Source organism: Staurois parvus, unplaced genomic scaffold (assembly GCF_062004578.1).
Source record: "Staurois parvus isolate SC_StPar_1 unplaced genomic scaffold, SC_StPar_1.0 ptg001995l, whole genome shotgun sequence".
Taxonomy (NCBI): Eukaryota; Metazoa; Chordata; class Amphibia; order Anura; family Ranidae; genus Staurois; species Staurois parvus.
This window is the reverse complement of record NW_028319791.1, coordinates 5,309-24,249: the sequence shown is the minus strand read 5'-3', so window position 1 is coordinate 24,249 and position 18,941 is coordinate 5,309. Positions and strand designations below refer to the sequence as shown.

Genomic DNA, 18,941 nt, shown 5'->3' with positions numbered 1-18,941 from the left:
CCTTTGCCCCCCCCTTGTGCCTGTGGTCAGTGGACTTTGCCCCTCCTTGTGCCGGTGCTCAGTGGGACTTTTCCCCCCTTGTGCCGGTGCTCAGTGGGACTTTGCCCCTCCTTGTGTCGGTTCTCAGTGGGACTTTGCCCTCCTTGTGCCGGTGCTCAGTGGGTTGATTTTCTAACCCTCGGTATTCCGGTGTAATCTGGCACTCTGTGATAAATAAGTGGGTTTTGGGTTGCAGTTTGGGCCCTCGGCCTCTAGAAGGTTCACCATCACGGACCTAGGCAATCAGAAGTTGTCCTCCCTCCCCGTAGTCTTCCGGGTCCCTGACACATCCTAGAAGACTACGGGACCTATCAGAAAGCCCAGCGCTACTCTCGCATGCGCAGTGGGCACCCGGCTGTGAAGCTGCAAGCTGTCCTAGCCATGTGCCGGCATCGGGAACACCAGACGGCCAGTGAAACAGGCAGCTGGGGGGGCACCACGGAATCGAGGGACAGCTGAGTGGCTGGTTTGAAGTCAGCAGGTACAGTTTTTGTAGCTTCTGACATTTTTTTGCAGAGTGACTGGAACTCCACTGGATGTGATCCATGACTGCAGGAACGTCTTCCTCTGTTATGGGGGATCTCCAAGGACCATCGTTCCTTCATAAGATCAGTATGGCCAACCAATCAGCTTCTTCCACACCTCAGTGAACGAGGGGGGAAGGGATCTAGCAGAGGAAGACTGACTTGGCTAAAGTGATGATGAAGATCTGGGGGTTCTGAAGGGGGTCTTATGACCAGGTTCTTCTGTGTATACTCTGGTGGACTTGTCATCCATCGAATATCCAAAAACAAAGGCTACGTCTCCGAGAAGAACCAAGGTTGCCTGGAACCTGCATGAAGGTTGCGTTCTACATGCTTTCATCGCATTTTGGTGCCGTGACCAGGACCAATCTCAGTCGTGGCAGGAAAACACAGTGGCCAGTTTTCTGTGGTTGTTGATCAGGTTAGACATTTTATTTCATTTTGTAACATAAATAATAATAAAAAAATGAATGGAAGTTTGTATGGTTAGTGTATCTCTTGTGACTGATGGACCCTAAAAGTGGCCCCTCTGTTATAAGAACCCCCCACCCCCACCCTCGAGTCACCGATACACAGAGAACATTGCAGTAAACAAAGAGGTCTCTGAAGTTGGCTTTGCTGGTCCCTGGCCAACCTGTTGAGTCCAGGGACAGTGTGTATCAGCAGATGGGATCTGGACTGGATCCAGCATTGACCGCGTGATTCTCCAGTGTTGGCCCATTTCCAGCCGTTGGACCCAATCAGGTGCAGTTACAGCTCACCATCCTGATCCTCATCCTCCCCCAGTGTCAGCAGCAGAGCTTTGGGCTGGTTCTGGAATAAAGCTGCTCGATTTTGTCTCTCTCCCTTTTTCACCCAGTGCCCATAGATCCGGAAGGCACAGGCATCGATCAGTCGCCGTACACCCTTCACACCATACGGGTCCCTAATAAGAAGTTCACTTGTAACGGGCCGGGCTCGCCGCCATCTCATCAGTATTCGCACACACGCCAAAGCTGCCCAGGCTGCCATCTGTGGAGAGACCATCCTGTTATTAAAGTCCAACTCCAGACAAAACTTCAGATTTTTACAATCGGGTGGAGCAGGGATGAATTAAAACCTATTGTTCTCTGTATTCTCATTTGTGAGATTTTTCTTCAATTCCTGTCCAGGTGACGGGTGTCTGACTCCCCACGAAAAGAAGAAAAATCTCCTCCAAGAGAAACCCGACTTCAGCACTAACCCTGCCCTTCACCTATGACCAAAGATAATTTCCTCATCACAATAAGCTCCTCCCTTCTCCCTGATCAATGGAAGACAGACTGACCCGAAAACGGTAATATGGTGTGACAGTCGAGCCCTGCTCTCTCTGGTGACTCTGGAAGAACGGATGCTGGAGCGCCTGGTCTGCCGTAAGACGCTTTTCTGGAGACATCTCGAGGAGACGGGTAATCTTGAAGACAAGAGAGCACAGTTCAATCCAGTTCATAAAGTGACAGCTCAACGTAGAGATGTGAGACTTCCCTCCCAATGAGAAGAAACGTAGAGATGTGAGACTTCCCACCCAATGAGGAACGTAGAGATGTGACCCTTCCCACCCAATGAGGAACGTAGAGATGTGAGACTTCCCACCCAATGAGAAGAAACGTAGAGATGTGAGACTTCCCACCCAATGAGAAGAAACGTAGAGATGTGACCCTTCCCACCCAATGAGGTACATAGAGATGTGAGACTTCCCACCCAATGAGGAACGTAGAGATGTGACCCTTCCCACCCAATGAGGAACGTAGAGATGTGAGACTTCCCACCCAATGAGAAGAAACGTAGAGATGTGACCCTTCCCACCCAATGAGGAACATAGAGATGTGAGACTTCCCACCCAATGAGGAACGTAGAGATGTGACCCTTCCCACCCAATGAGGAACGTAGAGATGTGAGACTTCCCACCCAATGAGAAGAAACGTAGAGATGTGAGACTTCCCACCCAATGAGAAGAAACGTAGAGATGTGAGACTTACCACCCAATGAGAAGAAACGTAGAGATGTGACCCTTCCCACCCAATGAGGAACATAGAGATGTGAGACTTCCCACCCAATGAGGAACGTAGAGATGTGACCCTTCCCACCCAATGAGGAACGTAGAGATGTGACCCTTCCCACCCAATGAGGAACGTAGAGATGTGAGACTTCCCACCCAATGAGGAACGTAGAGATGTGAGACTTCCCACCCAATGAGAAGAAACGTAGAGATGTGAGACTTCCCACCCAATGAGAAGAAATGTAGAGATGTGAGACTTCCCACCCAATGAGGAACGTAGAGATGTGAGACTTCCCACCCAATGAGAAGAAACGTAGAGATGTGAGACTTCCCACCCAATGAGAAGAAACGTAGAGATGTGACCCTTCCCACCCAATGAGGAACATAGAGATGTGACCCTTCCCACCCAATGAGGAACGTAGAGATGTGAGACTTCCCACCCAATGAGGAACGTAGAGATGTGAGACTTCCCACCCAATGAGAAGAAACGTAGAGATGTGAGACTTCCCACCCAATGAGGAGGAACGTAGAGATGTGACACTTCCCACCCAATGAAGAGGAACGTAGAGATGTGACACTTCCCACCCAATGAGGAGGAACGTAGAGATGTGAGACTTCCTACACAAAGAGGAGGAACGTAGAGATGTGACACTTCCCACCCAATGAGGAGGAACGTAGAGATGTGACACTTCCCACCCAATGAGGAGGAACGTAGAGATGTGAGACTTCCTACACAAAGAGGAGGAACGTAGAGATGTGACATTACCAGATCCTTCACTGTGGCAGATCGGTCATCCCACTCCGGAGAACTAAACTGGAAGCGTCCATCCATGATCATTCGAAGCATCAACATCTGTCTGCGGTGCCAGAATGGAGGGGAGCCGGCCAGCAGGGTAAACATGATCACACCGCACGCCCACCTACAAGGCAAGATTCAATGAATGTCTGCTACCGCCACACTACTACCCTTACCCGCACCTTCCTGTACTTACAGGTCCACCTCCTTCCCATATCCAGCGTGAGTCTCATCCATGGAACACTTGAGAATCTCTGGAGCCAAATACCCCGGGGTTCCACAGAGCTCTGAGGACAACATAAAGGAAGAGCTGATGAACTAATGATAAAAATCCAGGAGATCCTTTCCTCCTCCATATCAGACTTTGTCCTATCATCATCTCCTTCCTGCACAGCTCCCTACATTGGAGGTCAATTGGAAGAATGTCCCTTACATTGGGGGTCAGTGGGAAGAATGTCCCTTACATTGGGGGTCAGTGGGAGGAATGTCCCTTACATTGGGGGTCAGTGGGAGGAATGTCCCTTACATTGGAGGTCAATTGGAAGAATGTCCCTTACATTGGGGGTCAGTGGGAGGAATGTCCCTTACATTGGGGGGTCAGTGGGAAGAACGTCCCTTACATTTGGGGTCAGTGGGAAGAACGTCCCTTACATTGGGGGTCAGTGGGAAGAATGTCCCTTACATTGGTGGTCAGTGGGAAGAATGTCCCTTACATTGGGGGTCAGTGGGAAGAATGTCCCTTACATTGGGGATCAGTGGGAAGAATGTCCCTTACATTGGTGATCAGTGGGAAGAACGTCCCTTACATTGGGGGGTCAGTGGGAAGAACGTCCCTTACATTTGGGGTCAGTGGGAAGAACGTCCCTTACATTGGGAGTCAGTGGGAAGAACGTCCCTTACATTGGGGGTCAGTGGGAAGAACGTCCCTTACATTGGAGGGTCAGTGGGAAGAATGTCCCTTACATTGGAGGGTCAGTGGGAAGAATGTCCCTTACATTGGGGGTCAGTGGGAAGAATGTCCCTTACATTGGGGGTCAGTGGGAAGAATGTCCCTTACATTGGGGGTCAGTGGGAAGAATGTCCCTTACATTGGGGGTCAGTGGGAAGAATGTCCCTTACATTGGGGGTCAGTGGGAAGAATGTCCCTTACATTGGGGGTCAGTGGGAAGAATGTCCCTTACATTGGGGGTCAGTGGGAAGAATGTCCCTTACATTGGGGGTCAGTGGGAAGAATGTCCCTTACATTGGGGGGTCAGTGGGAAGAATGTCCCTTACATTGGGGGTCAGTGGGAAGAATGTCCCTTACATTGGGGGGTCAGTGGGAAGAATGTCCCTTACATTGGGGGGTCAGTGGGAAGAATGTCCCTTACATTGGGGGTCAGTGGGTAGAATGTCCCTTACATCGGGGGGTCAGTGGGAAGAATGTCCCTTACATCGGGGGGTCAGTGGGAAGAATGTCCCTTACATCGGGGGGTCAGTGGGAAGAATGTCCCTTACATCGGGGGGTCAGTGGGAAGAATGTCCCTTACATCGGGGGGTCAGTGGGAAGAATGTCCCTTACATCGGGGGGTCAGTGGGAAGAATGTCCCTTACATCGGGGGGTCAGTGGGAAGAATGTCCCTTACATCGGGGGGTCAGTGGGAAGAATGTCCCTTACATTGGGGGTCAGTGGGAAGAATGTCCCTTACATTGGGGGGTCAGTGGGAAGAATGTCCCTTACATTGGGGGGTCAGTGGGAAGAATGTCCCTTACATTGGGGGTCAGTGGGTAGAATGTCCCTTACATTGGGGGTCAGTGGGAAGAATGTCCCTTACATCGGGGGGTCAGTGGGAAGAATGTCCCTTACATCGGGGGGTCAGTGGGAAGAATGTCCCTTACATTGGGGGTCAGTGGGAAGAATGTCCCTTACATTGGGGGTCAGTGGGAAGAATGTCCCTTACATTGGGGGGTCAGTGGGAAGAATGTCCCTTACATTGGGGGGTCAGTGGGAAGAATGTCCCTTACATTGGGGGTCAGTGGGTAGAATGTCCCTTACATCGGGGGGTCAGTGGGAAGAATGTCCCTTACATCGGGGGGTCAGTGGGAAGAATGTCCCTTACATTGGGGGTCAGTGGGAAGAATGTCCCTTACATTGGGGGGTCAGTGGGAAGAATGTCCCTTACATTGGGGGGTCAGTGGGAAGAATGTCCCTTACATTGGGGGTCAGTGGGTAGAATGTCCCTTACATCGGGGGGTCAGTGGGAAGAATGTCCCTTACATCGGGGGGTCAGTGGGAAGAATGTCCCTTACATCGGGGGGTCAGTGGGAAGAATGTCCCTTACATCGGGGGGTCAGTGGGAAGAATGTCCCTTACATCGGGGGGTCAGTGGGAAGAATGTCCCTTACATCGGGGGGTCAGTGGGAAGAATGTCCCTTACATTGGTGATCAGTGGGAAGAATGTCCCTTACATTGGGGGTCAGTGGGAAGAATGTCCCTTACATTGGGGGTCAGTGGGAAGAATGTCCCTTACATTGGGGGTCAGTGGGAAGAATGTCCCCCCTCTTGATGTGCTGGTTATAGTACCACCCTTACAGATCGCTCTCATGATCCGTGGAGTGATGCCGCTGACTCCTCCTCGTTGCGTTGGTCCTGTGGCCATGTAGGCACCATGAAATGGACGGTCAGTGACAGCGAGGAATCTCTCGGGGATTGCACAGAACTCTGGCAGACAATGATTGCTCGTCCACCCCACATATGTACACAGAAGACGCACCTCTCAGCTTCTCGGAAGGTTTCAGGACGCAGCTGAAGCCGAAGTCAGACAACTTGATGTTGAGGTGGTCGTCCATCAGGATATTCTCTGGTTTCAGGTCGCGGTGAACGATGTGGTTCCTGTGTAGGTAGGACACGGCTTCCAGCAGAGAGCGCATGATGCACCTACAGCGACACGGGGAGAAGAGTGAGGCCAGAGAGGGGACACGTAGGACACGTAGGGAAGAGCGGGGATCTCCAAGGACACCATTAGGGGGGAAGACTGGCCGGTGTGCAGACTATGATCAGTGGAGGTTCCTATATATGGACCGTCCGTGGTTTGTATTGGGTGCCCAGTCCAGTACCCCGTATCTCACTTCAATTACAACTCCTGCTTCCATATTGCTGAACAAGCTCCGCCTCTCCACCTCCGTGGGCTCTACAGATGAAGCCTATAGGCTTGCTACACAAAATGCTCCTCCCACAGGAAGGCGGCACTTGGAGAGGAATTCAGGGGAACATATTGTGCAATATTACCTCTATAGCTACTTTACAGAGACACTCCATGATTCCCCTCCCCCCCAAACCCTGCACCCCCCCCCAAACCCTGCACCTCCCTCCCCCCAAACCCTGCACGCCCCTCCCCCCAAACCCTGCACCTCCCTCCCCCCAAACCCTGCACCCCCCTCCCCCCAAACCCTGCACCCCCACACACACAGATTAGTGCAAATGAAGACAGATCTACAAAGATCTCCTGAAGAGTCCCAGGAAGTCCTCACCGAGTCTCCTTCTCACTCAGCTTGACTTTTTCTGTCAGATAATCGAACAATTCTCCCCTCTTCATCCTACAAGAGAAACCGAGACCACCGGGTGACCAAACCAGAAAGACGACCAAGAAACAACCGCCCAATACACACACAACCGCCCAATACAACCGCCCCGCACAACCGCCCCACACAACCGCCCCACACAACCACCCCACACAACCGCCCAATACAACCGCCCCACACAACCGCCCCACACAACCGCCCAATACAACCGCCCCGCACAACCGCCCAATACAACCGCCCCACACAACCGCCCCACACAACCGCCCAATACAACCGCCCCACACAACCGCCCCACACAACCGCCCAATACAACCGCCCCACACAACCGCCCCACACAACCGCCCAATACAACCGCCCCACACAACCGCCCAATACAACCGCCCCACACAACCGCCCAATACAACCGCCCCGCACAACCGCCCCACACAACCGCCCCACACAACCGCCCAATACAACCGCCCAATACAACCGCCCCATACAACCAACACACACAACCGCCCAATACAACCGACACACACAACCGCCCAATACAACCGCCCCACACAACCCCCCAATACAACCACCCCGCACAACCGCCCCGCACAACCGACACACACAACCGCCCAATACAACCGCCCCGCACAACCGCCACACACAACCGCCCCGCACAACCGCTCCGCACAACTGCCCCGCACAACCGACACACACAACCGCCCAATACAACCGCCCCGCACAACCGCCACACACAACCGCCCCGCACAACCGCTCCGCACAACCGCCCCACACAACCGACACACACAACCGCCCAATACAACCGCCCCGCACAACCGACACACACAACCGACACACACAACCGCCCAATACAACCGACACACACAACCGCCCAATACAACCGCCCCGCACAACCGACACACACAACCGCCCAATACAACCGCCCCGCACAACCGACACACACAACCGACACACACAACCGCCCAATACAACCGACACACACAACCGACACACACAACCGCCCAATACAACCGACACACACAACCGACACACACAACCGCCCAATACAACCGACACACACAACCGACACACACAACCGCCCAATACAACCGCCCCACACAACCGACACACACAACCGCCACACACAACCGCCCAATACAACCGCCCCACACAACCGACACACACAACCGACACACACAACCGCCCAATACAACCGCCCCACACAACCGCCCAATACAACCGCCCCGCACAACCACCCCGCACAACCGACACGCACAACCGCCCCGCACAACCGACACACACAACCGCCCAATACAACCGCCCCGCACAACCGCCCAATACAACCGCCCCGCACAACCGCCCAATACAACCGCCCCATACAACCGACACACACAACCGCCCAATACAACCGACACACACAACCGCCCAATACAACCGCCCCACACAACCCCCCAATACAACCGACACACACAACCGCCCAATACAACCGCCCCACACAACCCCCCAATACAACCACCCCGCACAACCGACACACACAACCGCCCAATACAACCGCCCCGCACAACCGCCCCGCACAACCGCCCCGCACAACCGACACACACAACCGCCCAATACAACCGCCCAATACAACCGCCCCGCACAACTGCCCCGCACAACCGCCCCACACAACCGACACACACAACCGCCCAATACAACCGCCCCGCACAACCGACACACACAACCGACCAATACAACCGCCCCACACAACCGCCCCACACAACTGCCCCGCACAACCGCCCAATACAACCACCCCACACAACCGACACGCACAACCGACATGCACAACCGACACGCACAACCGACACACACAACCGCCCAATACAACCGACACGCACAACTGCCCCGCACAACCACCCCACACAACCGACACGCACAACCGACACACACAACCGCCCAATACAACCGCCCCGCACAACTGCCCCGCACAACCACCCCACACAACCGACACGCACAACCGACACACACAACCGCCCAATACAACCGCCCCGCACAACTGCCCCGCACAACCACCCCACACAACCGACACGCACAACCGCCCCGCACACAACCGCCCCGCACACAACCGACACGCACACAACCGACACGCACACAACCGACACGCACACAACCGACACGCACACAACCGACACGCACACAACCGACACGCACAACCGCCCCACACAACTGCCCAACACAACCGCCCCGCACACAACCGACACACAGACCCAACATACTCACAAGTCAAAGACCAGAAAGATAAACGTGGAAGACTCAAAGGAATCGATGAGGGAAACTGGAAGAGAAAATCAAAGTCTGCCGCCAAAACATCTCCAAACATTACATCTTCAATAAGCATGATAGGGGGTGGAGGAGAGATGGAGGACTAGAGGAGATCGGTAATGGAGACGAGATCGAGATGATTAGAGGAAACTGATGATGGAGAGGCAATGGAGATGGTAGGACAGGATATAAAATGATTGGTGGAGGAGCCAAAGATGGTTAGAGGAGGTCGGTGATCGTAAGACAGAAGGTTTGTGCTGGAGAGGAGCTAGAGATGATTTTGGAGGTGATCAGTGATAGAGATGACTAGAGAAGATGGGTGGTGGAGAGGAGTCAGAGACGGTAGGACAGGAGATGGGCGGTGGAGAGGAGTCAGAGACGGTAGGACAGGAGATGGGCGGTGGAGAGGAGTCAGAGACGGTAGGACAGGAGATGGGTGGTGGAGAGGAGACGGTAGGACAGGAGATGGGTGGTGGAGAGGAGACGGTAGGACAGGAGATGGGTGGTGGAGAGGAGACGGTAGGACAGGAGATGGGTGGTGGAGAGGAGACGGTAGGACAGGAGATGGGTGGTGGAGAGGAGACGGTAGGACAGGAGATGGGTGGTGGAGAGGAGTCGGTAGGACAGGAGATGGGTGGTGGAGAGGAGACGGTAGGACAGGAGATGGGTGGTGGAGAGGAGACGGTAGGACAGGAGATGGGTGGTGGAGAGGAGTCGGTAGGACAGGAGATGGGTGGTGGAGAGGAGACGGTAGGACAGGAGATGGGTGGTGGAGAGGAGACGGTAGGACAGGAGATGGGTGGTGGAGAGGAGTCGGTAGGACAGGAGATGGGTGGTGGAGAGGAGACGGTAGGACAGGAGATGGGTGGTGGAGAGGAGACGGTAGGACAGGAGATGGGTGGTGGAGAGGAGACGGTAGGACATGAGATGGGTGGTGGAGAGGAGACGGTAGGACAGGAGATGGGTGGTGGAGAGGAGACGGTAGGACAGGAGATGGGTGGTGGAGAGGAGACGGTAGGACAGGAGATGGGTGGTGGAGAGGAGACGGTAGGACAGGAGATGGGTGGTGGAGAGGAGACGGTAGGACAGGAGATGGGTGGTGGAGAGGAGACGGTAGGACAGGAGATGGGTGGTGGAGAGGAGACGGTAGGACACGAGATGGGTGGTGGAGAGGAGACGGTAGGACAGGAGATGGGTGGTGGAGAGGAGACGGTAGGACAGGAGATGGGTGGTGGAGAGGAGACGGTAGGACAGGAGATGGGTGGTGGAGAGGAGACGGTAGGACAGGAGATGGGTGGTGGAGAGGAGACGGTAGGACAGGAGATGGGTGGTGGAGAGGAGACGGTAGGACAGGAGATGGGTGGTGGAGAGGAGACGGTAGGACACGAGATTGGTGGTGGAGAGGAGACGGTAGGACACGAGATGGGTGGTGGAGAGGAGACGGTAGGACAGGAGATGGGTGGTGGAGAGGAGACGGTAGGACAGGAGATGGGTGGTGGAGAGGAGACGGTAGGACAGGAGATGGGTGGTGGAGAGGAGACGGTAGGACACGAGATTGGTGGTGGAGAGGAGACGGTAGGACACGAGATGGGTGGTGGAGAGGAGACGGTAGGACAGGAGATGGGTGGTGGAGAGGAGACGGTAGGACAGGAGATGGGTGGTGGAGAGGAGACGGTAGGACAGGAGATGGGTGGTGGAGAGGAGACGGTAGGACAGGAGATGGGTGGTGGAGAGGAGACGGTAGGACAGGAGATGGGTGGTGGAGAGGAGACGGTAGGACAGGAGATGGGTGGTGGAGAGGAGACGGTAGGACAGGAGATGGGTGGTGGAGAGGAGACGGTAGGACAGGAGATGGGTGGTGGAGAGGAGACGGTAGGACAGGAGATGGGTGGTGGAGAGGAGACGGTAGGACAGGAGATGGGTGGTGGAGAGGAGTCAGAGACGGTAGGACAGGAGATGGGTGGTGGAGAGGAGACGGTAGGACAGGAGATGGGTGGTGGAGAGGAGACGGTAGGACAGGAGATGGGTGGTGGAGAGGAGACGGTAGGACAGGAGATGGGTGGTGGAGAGGAGACGGTAGGACAGGAGATGGGTGGTGGAGAGGAGACGGTAGGACAGGAGATGGGTGGTGGAGAGGAGACGGTAGGACAGGAGATGGGTGGTGGAGAGGAGACGGTAGGACAGGAGATGGGTGGTGGAGAGGAGACGGTAGGACAGGAGATGGGTGGTGGAGAGGAGACGGTAGGACAGGAGATGGGTGGTGGAGAGGAGACGGTAGGACAGGAGATGGGTGGTGGAGAGGAGACGGTAGGACAGGAGATGGGTGGTGGAGAGGAGACGGTAGGACAGGAGATGGGTGGTGGAGAGGAGACGGTAGGACAGTGATAGAACCCTGTTGGGTCTCGGGAAGTCCTTACTGATGGACGGATGGTGGGACACTTGGTGAAGGATCTCCATCTCCTTGGCGGTGGACATCCGCACCTCCTGTAGTTGCTCTGGACTCAGCCTCTCCGGCGTTACCTCAATGATCTTTGCGGCGTATTCCCGTCCCGTCTCTCGGTGTATACAGCGCCGGACTGTGCTGGAGACCCCCCTGTGAGGGAAGAGAGCCAACACGTGTGCTGACATGGCATGTTTCCTGACTACATGGCACAGAAAGGGGCGGGATTTTGATCCTTTACCATCCCCCGCTGTGTGCTGTCATCTGCAATCCACATGAACTCTAAATGATGAACATCCTGTGATCACAGCACACCATGAATTGAGTACCCTGACATTGTGATTCGTATGGAGCTGGTCAATCGACTAACGGATTGCGGACTCCCTGACTTGCTCCAGTCGCAGGATAGATCTCGGTAAACGTTTTATTCCCTTTTATTTTATAGTGAAGTCATTTGTGTGTCTTCTTGTATTTCTGTAACTCTTTATATTTTGTACATATTTTATGCCCCGCCCACTTTTGGGAAATTAAATCTTAAAATTAATTAGTGACTTCTGTGTATTTAAGCTCCGGCTCATATCTCCGGAGAGATGGGATTGGAGAGATTGGATCGTATTTTAGTGCCTTTAAACACTCGGTCAGCTCATTACCAATCTGTATGCAATTGCACTGTGTGTGGGCAGATTGCATGCATATTGTAAAGGTAACAGATCTGCCAGATGGAGATCTGTGTGTGGGGGGTGTCCCAGCAGACCGTTCTGTGGATAAACTGTTGGGTGGTGGCAGGCTACAGTTTGTGGTGTGTCTGATGTGGGGGTGTGTGGGGGAGGGGTGTCTGGTGTGGGGGTGTGTGGGGGAGGGGTGTGTCTGCTGTGGGGGGTTTGGACAGATTTGTATCTGCCAGTGTGTGGTCAGCCATCTGGATTGGAGTGGAGTCTCCCCCGGTGGTGGGCAGAGGTAGTGCGGGCTGTGGAAGGATATCCCGGCTGATCTTATATACGGTTTTACATATTCAAACTTAAGTCCCCTTTATTCCCTCTTACCCCCAAGTCACGGCCACACGTGCGCCTCGGATAGCTAGTCACTGTGGGTGTGGCGTGAACTCGTGACATGGGGGTGAGGAGGGAAGGCTCACTGATGGTGGTGGGGAGGGAAGGCTCACTGATGGTGGTGGGGAGGGAAGGCTCACTGATGGAGGTGGGGAGGGAAGGCTCACTGATGGGGGTGGAGAGGGAAGGCTCACTGATGGGGGTGAGGAGGGAAGGCTCACTGATGGGGGTGGGGAGGGAAGGCTCACTGATGGGGGTGGGGAGGGAAGGCTCACTGATGGGGGTGGAGAGGGAAGGCTCACTGATGGGGGTGGGGAGGGAAGGCTCACTGATGGGGGTGGGGAGGGAAGGCTCACTGATGGGGGTGGGGAGGGAAGGCTCACTGATGGGGGTGGGGAGGGAAGGCTCACTGATGGGGGTGGGGAGGGAAGGCTCACTGATGGAGGTGAGGAGGGAAGGCTCACTGATGGGGGTGAGGAGGGAAGGCTCACTGATGGGGGTGGGGAGGGAAGGCTCACTGATGGAGGTGGGGAGGGAAGGCTCACTGATGGAGGTGGGGAGGGAAGGCTCACTGATGGAGGTGGGGAGGGAAGGCTCACTGATGGAGGTGGGGAGGGAAGGCTCACTGATGGAGGTGGGGAGGGAAGGCTCACTGATGGAGGTGGGGAGGGAAGGCTCACTGATGGGGGTGGGGAGGGAAGGCTCACTGATGGAGGTGAGGAGGGAAGGCTCACTGATGGGGGTGGGGAGGGAAGGCTCACTGATGGGGGTGGGGAGGGAAGGCTCACTGATGGGGGTGGGGAGGGAAGGCTCACTGATGGGGGTGAGGAGGGAAGGCTCACTGATGGGGGTGAGGAGGGAAGGCTCACTGATGGAGGTTGAGTCCCCTTTATTCCCTCTTTACCCCAAGTCACGGCTGCACGTGCGCCTCGGTTAGCTAGTCGCTGTGGGCGTGGCATGTGGGGGACACGTGACAGATTGGTGGCAGCGGTGGGATCTGCTTAGTACATTAGTGGTTTAGTCATGTACCCCGTGTACTGAAGGTTGGACTCTCGGTAGCAGTGACACCTACAGAAGATCACTCAGTGCATCATTTGTGTTTTGTAAAACACATACTTGGCTATTTGCTCCTCCCCCCCTCCTTCCTCCCCTCCCCCTCCAGCAGAGGACAGGCGGGCAGAGCGGGAGGACAGACGGGAGGACAGGCGGGCAGAGCGGGAGGACAGGCGGGCAGAGCGGGAGGACAGACGGGAGGACAGGCGGGCAGAGCGGGAGGACAGGCGGGCAGAGCGGGAGGACAGGCGGGCAGAGCGGGAAGCAGAGGACAGGCGGGCAGAGCGGGAGGACAGGCGGGCAGAGCGAGAGGACAGGCGGGCAGAGCGGGAAGCAGAGGACAGGCGGGCAGAGCGGGAGGACAGGTGGGCAGAGCGGGAAGCAGAGGACAGGCGGGCAGAGCGGGAGGACAGGCGGGCAGAGCGAGAGGACAGGCGGGCAGAGCGAGAGGACAGGTGGGCAGAGCGAGAGGACAGGTGGGCAGAGCGGGAAGCAGAGGACAGGCGGGCAGAGAAAGAGGACAGGTGGGCAGAGCGGGAAGCAGAGGACAGGCGGGCAGAGCGGGAGGACAGGCGGGCAGAGCGGGAGGACAGGCGGGCAGAGCGGGAGGACAGGCGGGCAGAGCGGGAGGACAGGCGGGCAGAGCGGGAGGACAGGCGGGCAGAGCGGGAGGACAGGCGGGCAGAGCGAGAGGACAGGCGGGCAGAGCGGGAAGCAGAGGACAGGCGGGCAGAGCGGGAGGACAGGCGGGCAGAGCGAGAGGACAGGTGGGCAGAGCGAGAGGACAGGCGGGCAGAGCGAGAGGACAGGCGGGCAGAGCGAGAGGACAGGCGGGCAGAGCGAGAGGACAGGCGGGCAGAGCGGGAGGACAGGCGGGCAGAGCGGGAGGACAGGTGGGCAGAGTGGGAAGCAGAGGACAGGCGGGCAGAGCGGGAGGACAGGCGGGCAGAGCGAGAGGACAGGTGGGCAGAGCGAGAGGACAGGCGGGCAGAGCGGGAGGACAGGCGGGCAGAGCGGGAGGACAGGCGGGCAGAGCGGGAAGCAGAGGACAGGTGGGCAGAGCGAGAGGACAGGCGGGCAGAGAAAGAGGACAGGTGGGCAGAGCGGGAAGCAGAGGACAGGCGGGCAGAGCGGGAGGACAGGCGAGCAGAGCGGGAGGACAGACGGGCAGAGCGGGAGGACAGGCGGGCAGAGCGGGAGGACAGGCGGGCAGAGCGGGAAGCAGAGGACAGGCGGGCAGAGCGAGAGGACAGGTGGGCAGAGCGAGAGGACAGGCGGGCAGAGCGAGAGGACAGGTGGGCAGAGCAAGAGGACAGGCGGGCAGAGAAAGAGGACAGGTGGGCAGAGCGGGAAGCAGAGGACAGGCGGGCAGAGCGGGAGGACAGGCGGGCAGAGCGGGAGCACAGGCGGGCAGAGCGGGAGCACAGGCGGGCAGAGCGGGAGGACAGACGAAAAGACCGGGAAGCAGAACGGCGACATGAACTGGAGCTAGAAAAACTCCGGCTGCAGCAGAACAGATCTGCTGGTAACACTGGGTCCAGGGAAGAACGGATACACAGAGTTCCCCCGGACAGGTTCCCCACCATGGACCGGGATGGTGATATGGACACTTTCTTACAAGGATTTGAGAGGACTTGTCGTCAGTACCTCCTGCCAAGGAGCGATGGGCACAGTACCTCATCCCAGGGCTGGAAGGCGAGGCCCTGGATGTGCTTCTAAGTCTTCCGGAGGGCCAAGAAAGGGACTATGAGACTCTTAAACAGGCCATTGTTACACGGTACCAGCTCACGCCAGAGGTGTACCACCAGCGTTTCAGAACATTGCAGTGGGGTCCTAATGACAGCTACATGGACCTCGTCTGCAGTCAGCGCGCTGCTTTCCAGCAATGGCTAAAGGGACTGTCCGTAGCACCTCTGACACCCTACAGGAGCTAATGATTAAGGACCAGTTCCTACAGACATGTCCTTCTGAGGTCCGGCAGTTTGTACTGGACCGAGATCCCGAGACAGTGGATCAAGCAGCAGAAATAGCTGACTCCTATGCGGCTAACAGAATGCCTGTCAGCAGGAGGACTACTGAACCCAGCTGGAAAGGAGGAGAAGCAACCGGCCGCTCTTCTCAGGACATCCAGAAGACCAAGACATCCTGACCTTCAGGAGCCGCCCCAACCACTGTGGATACCCGGAGATGTTTTTGTGCCACCAGATAGGTCATCTCAGTGTATCCTGCCCTGAGAAAAGGAAGGCTGCCCCACAACCTACCAGGACAACCGGCCCGGAGTCTACTGTTCTGTGTGCTTCCAGGGATGCCGGAGGGCTCTCCGATAACCTGCAGCCTGTCACTGTGGGGGGCAAAGTTACCACCGGCCTGAGGGACAGCGGAGCGGAGGTGACCTTAGTGCACCCATGAACTGGTGAGACCTGGGGATCTTCCTGGTAAGACCATGACTGTAAGGGGGGTTGGGGGCATCAACCCAGCGGTCCCCACGGCCTGTGTTTATCTAGACTGGGGAGCTGGGAGAGGAATGAGAGAAGTGGGGGTAACAGATGCCATTCCCACTAATGTATTATTGGGTACTGACCTGGGACGGTTGGTAGCCCATTATGAGCCATATCCAGCCCCCCTAGAACCTACCTCACCACCTGACGCCCTGGACTCATGTAAACGACTGAAGACTCCATGAACACTGGGGGTTCTGGGGAGGGTCAGGGGGTGAAGGACTGTGTACCAGGGCCTGGCTCTAGTGGATGTCTGGGGTCAAGGCCTGGAGAAGAGTTTAAAGTCCCAGAGGACTCTGCAACTGACAATGTGTTATGTGATGCCATATGTAATGACATGTACAAGGCAGACCTTCCCTCTGCTGCAGTGGTGACTCAGGGTGCCCACCAGGTGGCCCCGGACCAGTCACTGCCCACTGCTACAGAGGAACTGTCTGTGGAAGGGCCCAATCTAGCTGGGTTGGACCCTTGTGAACCTGGTCCAGAGGGCCTAAGGTCTCCTCAGACTGTTGTCCACCTGTCCCCTGTGGCAGATAGCTCTAGGTCCCCTGGAGCTGTGAGAATTGATGGCAGCCCAGAGGATCTCAGGGGTCTGGCTGAAGGACCGCCAGCAGTGGATGGCAGGATGGGGTTGCATGGGCAAAAGGAATTTGGTTTTGTACCCCTATGTGAAGAAACAGAATGTTCTTCTGAAGTTCCCGGGGAAAAGGCACATTGTGTGTCAGTAAGTCCTGGTATGGACCCGTGTTGTGTGCCCCTCGCCCCTTGTGGGATGAAGTTCTCTGTTGTCCGCTCCCCTGACACCACAGATACCAGTCATGCCATTTTGGATCCTGATCTGTGGAGCACAGAGGAGGGACCACAGAGTGAGGGTTTAAGTCTGACTCTTTCTGACTCTACCCCCTCAGTAGCTGGGGCTGACGGTACCGAGTTTCCAGAGGATGTTACATCTGATGCCCAGAGGAACTCGGCTGTGCCGACAGACGCTTTGCTGAGGACGGGGTAGAAGTGTGTGACGTGGGTCGGAGGGAAACCCCTGGTGTGTGACGTGGGTCGGAGGACAACCCCTGGTGTGTGACGTGGGTCGGAGGAAAACCCCTGGTGTGCGACGTGGGTCGGAGGGCAACCCCTGGTGTGCGACGTGGGTCGGAGGAAAACCCCTGGTGTGCGACGTGGGTCGGAGGGCAACCCCTGGTGCGTGACGTGGGACAACCCCTGGTGCGTGACGTGGGACAACCCCTGGTGCGTGACGTGGGTCGGAGGGCAACCCCTGGTGCGTGACGTGGGTCGGAGGGCAACCCCTGGTGCGTGACGTGGGTCGGAGGGCAACCCCTGGTGCGTGACGTGGGTCGGAGGGCAACCCCTGGTGCGTGACGTGGGTCGGAGGGCAACCCCTGGTGCGTGACGTGGGTCGGAGGGCAACCCCTGGTGCGTGACGTGGGTCGGAGGGCAACCCCTGGTGCGTGACGTGGGTCGGAGGGCAACCCCTGGTGCGTGACGTGGGTCGGAGGGCAACCCCTGGTGCGTGACGTGGGTCGGAGGGCAACCCCTGGTGCGTGACGTGGGTCGGAGGGCAACCCCTGGTGCGTGACGTGGGTCAGGGGGCAACCCCTGGTGCGTGACGTGGGTCGGGGGGCAACCCCTGGTGCGTGACGTGGGTCGGGGGGCAACCCCTGGTGCGTGACGTGGGTCGGAGGGCAACCCCTGGTGCGTGACGTGGGTCGGAGGGCAACCCCTGGTGCGTGACGTGGGTCGGAGGGCAACCCCTGGTGCGTGACGTGGGTCGGAGGGCAACCCCTGGTGCGTGACGTGGGTCGGAGGGCAACCCCTGGTGCGTGACGTGGGTCGGAGGGCAACCCCTGGTGCGTGACGTGGGTCGGAGGGCAACCCCTGGTGCGTGACGTGGGTCGGAGGGCAACCCCTGGTGCGTGACGTGGGTCGGAGGGCAACCCCTGGTGCGTGACGTGGGTCGGAGGACAACCCCTGGTGCGTGACGTGGGTCGGAGGACAACCCCTGGTGCGTGACGTGGGTCGGAGGACAACCCCTGGTGCGTGACGTGGGTCGGAGGACAACCTCTGGTGTGTGACGTGGGTCGGAGGACAACCCCTAGTGGAATCCTTCCTCCTGTAACCTTCCCCTCTGTCACCAGTCGCGGGTGCTGCCAGTGCAGACTCATTGCTGTGTGTTGCAGAGGGACGTCTGCAGGATGTTGGGGCCAATTCAAACCAATCAGTGTCTTCCACCTCAGCAGTTGCAGCTGACCTCACTGAGTCCTTCCAGGCTGATAGGTTTGAGGTTGGCCCGGAGGAGCTCAGGGGTGGTGCTGACAGATGTTCTGCTGAGGAGGACAGAGTAGAAGGGTGTGGCACGGGTCAGAGGATGACCCCGGGTGGAATAAAGTCTTCTGTGGATCTATCCTTGGTCCCCACAGCTGAGTATCATGATTGAGGAGTCATTGCTGTGCACAGCAAGGGAAGGACCACAGGATGATGGGGAACACTGACCCCCTCGGAATCTGCTTTCTCAGAGGCTGGAGCTGACAACACTGCATTCTCGCAGGCTGATAGGTTGGATGTCAGCCTGGAGGAGCTCAGGGGTTGTGCTGACCGGTCTCTGGCTGAGGCAGAAAGAGCAGAAGTGTGGGAGACAGGTCCAAGGGTGGAGGCTCTAGTATCCAGGCCATGGAACCAGGTCC

The 18,941-nt window shown here is 57.0% G+C and overlaps 1 protein-coding gene across 1 annotated transcript; it reads right to left on the bottom strand.

Moving 5' to 3' along the window:
• Positions 1-963: 963 nt before the first annotated feature.
• On the bottom strand, positions 964-11,981 carry PHKG2 (phosphorylase kinase catalytic subunit gamma 2). The gene is made up of 8 exons (XM_089664689.1): positions 11,623-11,981; positions 9,164-9,218; positions 6,887-6,952; positions 6,130-6,293; positions 3,573-3,663; positions 3,347-3,500; positions 1,870-1,995; positions 964-1,574 (listed from the first exon to the last, which is right to left on the bottom strand). Exons 1-8 carry the CDS (start codon positions 11,831-11,833, stop codon positions 1,314-1,316), a joined length of 1,128 nt encoding a protein of 375 aa, XP_089520815.1. The 5' UTR covers positions 11,834-11,981; the 3' UTR covers positions 964-1,313.
• Between the last annotated feature and the right edge of the window lie 6,960 nt (positions 11,982-18,941).

Excerpts from the sequence above, each read along its gene's own strand:
- PHKG2 (XM_089664689.1), bottom strand. The coding sequence starts at position 11,833 with ATGTCAGCACACGTGTTGGCTCTCTTCCCTCACAGGGGGGTCTCCAGC. Across the intron at positions 3,664-6,129 it reads ACCTTCCGAGAAGCTGAGAG|AGCTCTGTGGAACCCCGGGG; the intron begins GTGCGTCTTCTG and ends TGTTGTCCTCAG. Across the intron at positions 1,575-1,869 it reads CACCATATTACCGTTTTCGG|ATGGCAGCCTGGGCAGCTTT; the intron begins GTCAGTCTGTCT and ends GTCTCTCCACAG.